General features: G+C 43.2%; 1 protein-coding gene across 1 annotated transcript in view; it reads right to left on the bottom strand. All coding sequences in view use genetic code 11, as the record gives it.

Moving 5' to 3' along the window:
* Nucleotides 1-11,217, bottom strand: part of EGR_08985 (hypothetical protein) — a gene marked incomplete at both ends in the record, with an annotated part of 16,928 nt that overhangs the window by 4,478 nt on the left and 1,233 nt on the right. Inside the window, 3 exons of the mRNA XM_024498234.1 lie at nt 2,002-2,072; nt 6,688-6,779; nt 10,296-10,331. Coding sequence (XP_024347376.1) covers nt 2,002-2,072; nt 6,688-6,779; nt 10,296-10,331 — 199 coding nt within the window. The remainder of the gene's footprint in view (nt 1-2,001; nt 2,073-6,687; nt 6,780-10,295; nt 10,332-11,217) is intronic.

Below are 11,217 nucleotides of genomic sequence, written 5' to 3'. Positions count from 1 at the left end.
GGAATAAAGTGCACAAAAGTGTGTTCCTCAACTCTGACGCCAGATTCCCAAATTGTATTGATAAAGTTGATAATTTGTTGGTATCCACCTAATGCGGAACCACGTTTGGTGTCTATGAGAGAAGGGCAATAATGTTTACTTAGAACCACTGCTAAGGTAGACGATGGAAGTGATGGTGACGGCAGCATTGACTGAACCACTTAAAAATCTTATCTGCTCACGGTTCGTCCATCCTGCTCATTCCGTCTAATTCCTCTGCATGACCTCATATCATTGGTTGTGAGTTGCATACGAATGTTGTGTTTGATTTTATAGACCTTCAAATTAGTAAAGTGGCACGCGCTCTTTTTCCCTCATTTTCCATCACTCTCTCTTCGTCCTCCATGATGTTTTAGTTGATCCACTTGAGGCCGCAAAGCTTAGACATGCTGTCTTTCGTTATACCATAGGAAAGAGACATTTGTACCTCTCAGTAGAAAGAAGTTCATGGTTTGTACCTCTTGGGCACTGAAGCTGTTGGTCAGGTTAAATCTTATTTTGTGGGCACTCACTTTTCTCCGTAGATTAACCGACATTTGAGCGACCTTAGTCTGGTCAACTGCGATGGCGGGGCCTCTCCTCCACGATTCGTAATTCACTGTGACACTAGTGACCAAATGTAGGTACGATATGGTCCAGTTAATGTTGGGCGTTGTTTCTACTTCCCCTCTACACTGAATCAAACATTTCTCGTCCTTTCTTTCACTAGTTGAAAAACACACTTTACATCCAACCTTTGTTACCTTCCAATAATGGAAAAAGGTGCATACATGACAGCTTTATGATTTCAAGGGAAGGTGGATTCAAGAATTGAATTGAGGAACCAAGAAAATTTTAATTAGGCAAACAAGTGATTGGTCTCAGATACTCATTTCATGGTGTCATTTCACAGTTTGGTAATATCTACTCTCAAATCTCCTTAATTAGGAATCACTTTGCAACACCCATCATCCTGCATCTGGTCCACTGAATGGTATTGAAGATTTGGGTTCTTTCTGCATACTTCTCCACCCTCCCCATTCACACTTCTTCTACTCTTATATTGCGACCAACTTACCCCATTCCCAGTGGGATTAAGAATAAATAATTCTTAAGCTCCATGCTCCCATTAGTGCTTCCACTTTCTCTGTAATTTGATGATTGAATGAGTACCATCGTCACTTCCCACCTAGCTTTCGTAGCAAACTTCGCAGTGAGATAGAGATGGTAGAAGAGACTATTTCAACAAAAGTGTCAAGACTGAAGTCACTGTGATTAGCTCTATCTTCTCATATCATCTGTACGCAATGCGGTTTTTATGTGGCTAGTAGAGTGAAGCTACATGGGGGGAATGACGAAGCCTTGTATACACCATTGCTTCTTGTCACCATCCCACACCGGTTCTGTGTGATTGTCATCACCGCTAAAAGCGTGTCTGTTCCATTTAGCTAAGGTGATGGCACTTGTTGCTAACTGCTGCGTGTCACCCCTCTCCTCCATCTGCTCACCTAATGGATCTGCTGCCCAAGCTAGAGGAACTTCCAGTTGCATTTCAATAAACCGCAAGTTTAACGTGGTAGAAATTAGAGTGTACCCACTATTTTCTATCTACACAATGTGACTGGGGAGATTGAAGCCAAACCGCCCAGGCTAGGGTGGCCAATGGCAGGCCAGATAGGGCCAGCTTAGTCCAAGCCAGACACCTACGGTTTCATCAGCATCGCATAAGATAGAGACAGAAACAGAGGCGGAGGCAAGGGTACAGACTCAGTAGCTTATGTACAGGTTAGATTGTGGCTGAGGAAAGGCGAGTGGCTAGTGTCTCTATTATAAGTGTATGCAAACTGTTCGAATGCGCTTGAGTCATCTACAGACCCTGCGGACGTACATTTAAATGGTGGAAGTAGCAACGCGATGCAAGGTGGATTTACTTGTTGCTGGAAAGAAAAGAATTGTGAATGGTGGCAGAACACAAACATTCACCTTTTATTTTTTTGTGATAAAAAGTCGGTCTAATTGTTCCACGAATCGGTACAACTATTTGCATATTGTAACTGGCAAGAAAACTCACAGCAAATGTAACGAGTCATGGATTGGCTTCCTTCCTGTTCTGCATGTAGTGCAGCCTGATGATCCGTGCAATACAGAATGTCCTGCTTTGCTACAGATTGATATTTAGGTGACATTTAGGGTAGTTGTGGGGGTTGGAATCTTCGATATTGGAGGCGGATGGGAAGGCGTGGGACGGAGTTTTTGCTGCTTGGGCGAACGAGGAGCTAGAGGTGCACGTGGCTACTAAAAACTGACTGGATGCTGGCACGGTGAAACTGAATATGGGGGAGATGATCGGCAACAGGATGATAGGCCCATTCTTGTAACGTATCACGAACCATTTCGTCGAATTGGGCAAGACTCAAGATGTTAACACTTCCCTGAAAAGGATTACGGTGAGTGGCGATATCACTTGCCTGACTGTTGCATTATACTTGGCTGCTTCTTCCACTGCTTCATACACGCCTTTCTTTTCGCACCACCTCTCGCCTATCTGCATACATTTTTCGCCTGAACAAAATTTGCAAGAATCGGTGGGGATGCAGAAGTCATTGCAAAGGCTCCTCAACACTCTGGCCACAGACATCCCCACCGATCGCAATCCCTTCCAGTGGGTCTTGCCCACTTCGACGAAAGCTCCGTTTTGCGTTGCAGGGTAGGGCCTATTACATGGTAGTCGGTTACATACGCTGTGTCCAGTTTTATCCCGGTAGCAAAAGTTGCTTTCTTCCTCTTCCTCTCAGTCTACGGTAACAACAATTCTGATCCCTAACTGCCACAAGCGCGACTTTAATTTCGCTTTATTGGAAGACAGGGAGTTCTATTTTGACACGAGCCAGCAGGCTGGAATACGTGAAGAAAAAAGAAAGGCTTTCTGTGACAAGCAACCTGAGTTGGTTTTTCTAGCGCTTAATCTAAATAGTTGAATTAAATTGTGCCACAAACAGAGCCAATGCTCAAATGGGATAGGAGAAATTCAAATACTTGCCACTCAATTTGAAATCTGAAGACGCATATACTGTCGCGGTGTGCCTCATAGCAATATGGACAAATGTAGCTGTTGCAAGTGTCCAAAGGTTTCGCTTTGCTTAATATTCAGTAGGTGCTGCAAATCGTGGATAAGCACCCTGAAGGTGCATTTGAGGCTCAACAGAATCACGTCGACGTAGCATAACAGTGAATACGACATGCCATCATGGTTCTGATGTGTGGCGGTAGACTATTTCGTGAGGAGAACGTGCTTCCACACAGCAGGTTGTAGATATCACGCATCCCTCTAGAGGCAATATAAAATGCAAAACAGATTTACTGATTTGCTGCACTGGAATGTTCCCATTCTCATCAGGTCTGGCAATAGGACCGTGAGATCACAAACACTCAAATAAGGCATACACATGTGCAAACTTATTATTCAACAATCAATCGACTCAACTATCCAACTACAGCTATCGCCGCTGATGTACCTGAAGCCTTTGTGTAAGGCATTTCACAAAGCTTTATGGAGATGAAGGCCACAGGCGATTTACCACTAATCAGTGAGAAGTCACAACTCCATTCTTCCAACCATTTCATGCTTATTCCAACTCTACTCTTAAGTGCTAGAAGACTTAATACCTAAGTATTTCTGCTTTTACTGTACAACACGTTTCTCCCTTTTGCTCTTATCTACCAACCCTTTTCCCTCCAGCACTACCAATTTCCCAACTTGATAATCATTGTGGGAACCAACAAGTTAATTATTAACCTATTTAAACAACACACCTGTCTGTGTAAAATCTCTCGGCAGTATCACTCACTAATCTACCCAGGAATGCTAGTGACCTTGTCAATGTATGTCATTTTAATTCTCATCAGATGTTACCACTAAATGATGCACCAATTCACCGTTACCAATAAGTGTCACAGTGAAAACAAAATATAATGTAGCGCTCAAATAACCCACAATTTGGTGCAAACGCCTCAAGTGAGATCCATGTCGGTCGCATCCATCGGCACACTTTTCACTTACCAAGTGGTGATGTGTAGCACAGTTCCAAACTGGCAGACACGTTCGCCATTTCTATTGGTCACTTCACATGGCACTGTAACCAATCGGTACGATGCGTCATTATATCTTAGCCAATAGCTAAGCTGGTTTGGTCAAAGTCGGTACACATAAGCCGAACCAGGCCCTACCAAGTAAACTATCTGTTGGTCTAACCATCTGCTACACCTTGCTCTCTCTCTCACTTGATACCACTTACTGAAAACCTAACTAGAATAAAGGCCGTGGACAAATGTGCGGCATGCATTGCTCGTGCATCGGTGCCCAGCCAAAGTTTAAGCATGACAGGTGTTTATGCGAGACGAACAATCGTCGTCATTTAGCATCACTGCAAAGACGAATGATTGTAATGGCAACAAAACCGCCTTAAGATCTTAACTATGAACAGTTTGGCCATCTGCGGGTCAGTAGTTATTAATCAGATACCTAATTTGTGGCTCCTTCTCCCCTCACCGAGTATCAGTATGCATTGTACGTAAGCAGCTATTTTCGCTTTACGGCGCACACTTCCATTTGAAGGTGTTCAGTTAAATTTAAAATTTATTCATCTCCACATTTCCACACAAACAATCGATCTCCCAACCTCTCACCTTTTTTATACTTTTCCCGTTCCTGCTCTCCCTCACGTGCCTGCATACTAATCTATGACGCTCTCCGTGATAATGCCTTGATGGTCTGGTTGATCTGCAAGAGGTGGCAAAGTGTAGACAAGTTATCTGATGTTATGTTAGAGCTGAGGCATTTTTGTGTCTTCGAAGAAAGAGGTGCTGAGATTACACTGCCTGATAAGGTGGATTCATATCATGTGGACACTTAGCTCCATCTTTCTTCCGATTAACCGACACATGTGCAAATTTAGCCCCGTCGGCTGTGATGGAGTGCCCTTTCACCCACGGCTTCTATCTCGGTGCACCATTGGTGACGGAGGATAAGTCCAATAAGACGCTGATAACGTTAGGCGCTGTCTCTGCTTTCCCTTGACTATCAATCAAACCTCTTCGCTTTGGCATTTAGTCGAATGAAGGATATGCACTTCAACTCCCTCCCATACCACTGCTTACATTAATTAATTACTATTCGAGCAATGGCAAATACTATGTTATCGAGAGAAGGCATATTCAAGTCTTGATTAACCTGTGAAGATTACATTAGGGTGGCTTCTATTCAATTCTCTAACCTCACCCCTCTTTGCAATGAATTACTTCACTGCACCCATCACCTAACACTTAGCGTGGAAGTAGCCAGATAGCAGGATGACTTGTGAAAGGAATGCAATTAATTATACACTCCGTGTATCCTCCTACTCTTATGCTTCCTTAACTCTTATTGTAAACAACTCATTACATTCGAGCAGAACTTAAAGATGAATAATTCCGAAGCATACTCACTCTTAACAGCGCTTTCTGTCTCCTCAGTTATTAAATGAATGAGTGAGTAAATGCAGTCCTCATGTAGCATTCACCTCCCATTTTCAATGTAGAGCAAGACATGGGTCATGGAAGAGATACTACTGCCTCACAAATGGCTAGGCTTAAGTCACTCACAATCAAGGAGAACGAAGGCAAAATTATGTGTCCATTAAAGGTGAGTCACTATTACCAGTGTCTTCTGTGGTCAAGCAGTGCAACTGGAGCAAATGAGAGATAATAAATGGAATTCAGATTGGGAGACAACATTTATCCTACAGATCATTCCCATTTTGAGTTGAAGTTTATGACGTCATAACCCCCATTGTCATGCATTTGCTGCTTTGCTGCACTTTGGCTAGAAGGTATGTGCTGCTGTTCTACAGCCCCCTTGTAGTTGTTACAAGGCAAATGCAGAAGGCCTCTAGGGTAAAACCCACTTAGCAAGAAAGTCGAAGTCTCCATGCCGTGCACAGAATTCCCGAACCAGCAAATCCTTATGCAACATCAAAAGAGCCACAATAAAGGAATCTTGGAGATTTATTTTCCACTGGTGTGTCAAATTAACCTTCTCCCAAACTGACAAGTTAAATGGTACACAGTTACCCACACATAAGGGGGCAGAGGATTGTTAATTAATTAACCCTTGTGACCCGGTCAGACGAATATATTTGCGTTATGGGTAGAAGCTGTGGTTCCTTCACCGTATCATCGAATCCTATGGCTTCAACGAAGGGCATTTATTAATTCTTCTGCCTCGTCACCAATTCTCAAGAGTTGTACATATGAGAAAAATAGCAGTGGAAGTAGCAACTAACGGAGTAAATCGAAATACAGGCAACCTGCATCACTGACTACTATGATCTTTCCCATTTGCGCTCTTTTATCTTCAGTCATGTCGACACAAGATGGCACCCATTCACTTGTAGCTGTCCTTCTCCACCACCTCCAGCTTTGCTAAAACATGGTCCAGTGATTCGATCTCGAAAATAAGCATCTCTAGCCTGGCATTTGCCTAGACACCAAAAAGCCCATCATTCGTACTCTTCTTTGCCTCTAATAACGAGGATTTCAAACCCTTCAACTGATGCAGATACGGTTACAAGATGGATTAGCGCCAACTTTTACCACTGCAAAATCCACCTTTCCCTAAACGCTGTCGTCTACCTTATTTTGGTCGGCATGCGAAAGCGCAAACACCAGTGAGAAGTATTAAAAGGTGATATTGTTTTCAATGTTGACTTACACACTCCATTACCCTGATGAATGTGAAAATTTTAAGGATCGCAGATGCCCAAACTCCCTACCTAACCCCTTTTCTTATTCAATCAGTGCTGATGATGGCGTCCTGCCTAGCAGCTACGTTAGACACAAATGGTAGGTGTCAAGGGGCGATCATACCCATTCAATCATCAAGTTGCCGAGGAAGCGGAAGGTAGTGGCGTAAGTAGGATGTAGGAATGGGAGGATCAAGAGTTAATTTAAACATTGTTAAAAGTTGTTGTATATTGTTGGTGTGCATGCTTGGAGGTAGAAACCTCATCACCACCGCCATCACAGACACCACATCAGCGACATCTCCGATGTAGCCATTTGTGGGCAAGTTCGGTCAGAACTACGCGGCGAATCAGTCCTGACATTATTTTGCTCAATATGGTGCCATTACACAATGTTGCATCTGGAGCTACTTTAGGACGCATGAGTCGAACCGCTGCGTCTTCGTTACCTTCATGGAGGGAACATGTGCGAATTGTGCGCCTGCCGACTGCCGGCATTTCATTGACGGTGATCCAGTGAAGTCAGAGATCTTCAGCTGGGAGAAAAAAAGAGGAAGAAGAGGGGTCAGCAGTCACTCCTCTGCACGAGTGAGTTAGCTTTTTATTTGCAGTAATGCTTTAGGAGGCTAAAGTCTAAAAGCGAACTATAATTTGGCATTTGATTTTGGTGAGACTAAAAGTGGCATCCACTGCCACTCTTGCGCACTATGCCATGTGCTGTTAGACCTAAACACATTTCACACAATTGCGGAAGCAGAGAGACTTCCAATGAGGTCAAAATCAAACATCTGTTGGTTGTTGATGGCCCAAGAATGAATGACATTCGCTGCTAAACTGGTCGATTCGATTGTATCATCGGTGTGAGGGTGGATGGAAATTTGCACAGATCCTTTGTGGGTTTTTCCACTACAGAGATGCTACAGATGACAGTGGCATCAGATCCTTTCCGCCTCATAGAAATGACTCCTCACCTCTTCCTTCCCAAGGATCATGAATGGAGGTGCGCAAGTCCTTAATCATTCACATACACATCTCAGCTGTATCGCTAACCGTAATGCGTATTGCCGCGATGATCGTTTCATAGAAGTCGTAGACAAAGAATTCAATTTTCGTTTTCTGTTAGGTGGTTTCAAGCACCAACTGAGATGTCGCCAAGGCTACGAGGCCGGCATTAGCATCGTTTAACGGGAAAAATACCAGCCCATTGCTGCTATCAAATCCCACTTTATGTGGTTTCAATCAAGTATGATTAGCCTCTTCTTTTGGCCTCTCCTCCTTGTGTGACTTATGCTATTGATAGCAACAGATGTTAATAGTAGGTTTGTGTGCTAAAGTCATTTAGAAATCATTTACATGCTCAGCATTATTGCCACTTTGTACTAGTAGAATCACTGTGGACCGATGGGTTGAATTCACCTGCGTTTGAGGAGTGGAGTGTTGTATAGCATTCAGAGAGGTGAAGCACGATTCAGAATTGTGACCTCTGGCACAGACGTTTATTAAGTTCCTTTTTCATGCTTTATGTAGTGGCGTATTTGTTTTATCATATTGCATATCGGTGCACAGTACCCAACGGCTGGTGCAGTTCAAATGCTATTCGCATTTGGCAGGAGCAGCTGCCATGTGTTAGGGCATTTATACACCTTTCGGTCAGTTGCAATGACAAAGAGGCTTCTACTAATGTTAATAGTCTTTTACCCGTTCTGAAATGAAATGGCAATCACAGGCTCTTGGACATTTTTGGGGAATTCACCAAAGCAAGGGTGCATAAGTAGACAGATACAATGACAGCGCCCCCTCCCCTCCTCAGTGACATTAGTCTCTGCTCCTCCCTGCCTGTACATTTTGAATGCAGGTGAGCAAGTACTTGTCCATTCACTCTTCCTTTCCAGATATCCCGATCCTCCTAAAGCTGCATACCTGTGCTGCTGCAAATGTGCGCTCACGAGGTGCAGATCTTCATGCTTTGATTAGCACCTTCTGGCCCAAGGTGAATAGCTAAATTTCAGGTTGTCTCCTTTTGCACTCAGTTCCAATAAAAACTTCAAATGGAATTACAGCTCTTCTCAAGACTCTTACATTCATCATTTGGATTTGTGTGACTTTTGAACAGGGTCCGATGCTAGAATCATATGCGAGATCAGGCAATATTTACCCACCTATTATTCTGTCGCTATGATGTGTTTCTATGCAAATTGAGCTGCATGTTGAAGGCGAGAGGGAGAGGCAGAGTAAAGCGCACCTCGCGAGGCAGAAGTGAAGTGCGTATTCCTCTCACTGCAATGTTGGTGTTTTTCGAATGCCATGTTGCAACTATTGTCCACCAGAAGTTCATTTGAAGCTTGTCAATGGTGTTGAGTACCTGGCGGATGTTGAGCCTTGACAGATTACGAGGCTCGCATTAGCCTAATAGGATAGAAAATATGCCATTACCTTGTCTACACTAGACTTGCAGTTGATTTGACAGTTACCAATTGTCTCATGAGGGAGAGAAATGACTAACGTGTAAACTGTCTTCCTTTGCCCACAAGTTTAATGCTACATTTAGACCCTTACATATGTGGCAAATATCTGATGCGTATCATCAAAACTACCTAAGCAATGTGATGTCTTGGCGGTGTTATGCACTGATCCTGATGATAGTAACATGATTTGAGCTTGGGCTGGAACATGCGACCGTAATCAGAATGTTGCAAAGAAAGAAATTGCGTGTTTAACTAGCACCGATCAGATCACCGCCTCAACTAATGATAAAACGGGGAGAGTGTAGGCCCCCATGTCAGAGTGGCCGAATTATCTATTTAAATATTACTAGGTAGGAAATATTGTGAAATCTCCTCGTCTATGCAAAATATTGGTCTCTCGGTAATAAGCAGCCCCTTCTTTCACCCTACATTCACGTTTGCACAAGGAAAACTTAAACGAAACTACCGCACAGATCTTGGGGGACACATTAACCACCAGATCTAATTGTGACGCATATGCTTCGTTTCATGTGAAAATACCCTCTTTACCTCTCTCCTTATACCAACATAGCCTCTAATCAGTGCACATTTAGTAAATGATCCAAATTTACCCAAATTCCTTCATAACTTGTGCTAGTTCACATAAAGCGAAATATTGACAGTTGCGGAGGTTGGTTGATTGACACGGAAGAAAGTCGTCCTGCAATATGCGTGCAACCCCTAACTGGCTTAGTTATATCTATCGTCACGGATGTTTAACACATGCTCTGTAAGTTGGCTATGCATATTTACCAATCTACACGAGAAACCACTTACTGAAATTCTTTAGACAATTACAATGATTGTGTCCACACCTTTTATTTCAGATTAAACTCATCTACCTTATACCATCATCACTGGGAGGCTGGATCCGACAGCTCTTCCTTGATGTGGCAGACAGTATATATGGATTGGTTATGTAGATTGGTTGGAATTGGTTATCATTAACCTACTCATGACCATATATTGCAATCAGGAGTAGCATCCCAATCACTTGATCAGGTTGGCTGGATAAGGAATCATTAAAATCCTATGAAATGGAAATTCACAAATAGCAAGGAATTGCCGCCACATTTCTGTGTTTCAAAATTATATTTTAGGATTCCACCCACACACCGATAATGCGCAGCATTCATTTCAGATAGGCAAAATTCAGATTCCTTATTCTCACATTATAACAGCAGAGCAGCGGGTGCAAATGACGTGCCCAGCCCTGTGAAGAAGACGTATAAATCCACTACACGCATTCAGGTATTGTCAGAAGTGCCAACAATTTGCAGAGATACCTTTTATCCCCATTCGTTTTGTTACTGATGCGGTGTGTAATAATACACAGCTCAAATAGTCACCTGACATCAAACATCACACAAAGGGGTGAGGACATAACCATCCTCAAATTTAGGTCGAAGGTGTATACACTTGGATCTGATGCAGACAACGATCTGTTTCTTGTCGATCACATTAATTAAGCTCCAGCCGTGCACCTTATACAAGAATTCAATTTATAAAAAGTTATAAATATCATCATAAACATCTGGTTGTATCACGAGTAGAACGAATTTCGACAAGAGCTCCTAGATATTCGCACACTTCCAGTCCTCGCTTCCAGGTTATTAGGCATGCCAACGCGAGGATACACACTCCTGCCGCGATGTCGAATGCGAATACTTCTTTGAAGGGAAAGGTCAAGCACGGTTGACTGACAGCCATTTTTGACGACTTTGGAGGCTCTTGCTTCACTGCGAATGGACGGACAGAGCGATTAGACTCACATAACATGCATCAGCTGGCAAAAATTTCAGCGAAACCCACCCTGGAGCTGGCAAATAGGCGGGTCGGACGATGATGCTTTCCCCACTCAGTTGATGAGGACGCGCCTCGAGAATGGCCTCCACCTCCTGTGGTGTGCTCATGCT

This window comes from Echinococcus granulosus (assembly GCF_000524195.1).
Source record: "Echinococcus granulosus chromosome Unknown EG_S00126, whole genome shotgun sequence".
NCBI classification, from domain to species: domain Eukaryota; kingdom Metazoa; phylum Platyhelminthes; class Cestoda; order Cyclophyllidea; family Taeniidae; genus Echinococcus; species Echinococcus granulosus.
Note: the sequence above shows the minus strand (reverse complement) of the source record. Positions and strands in the feature narration are given on the sequence as shown.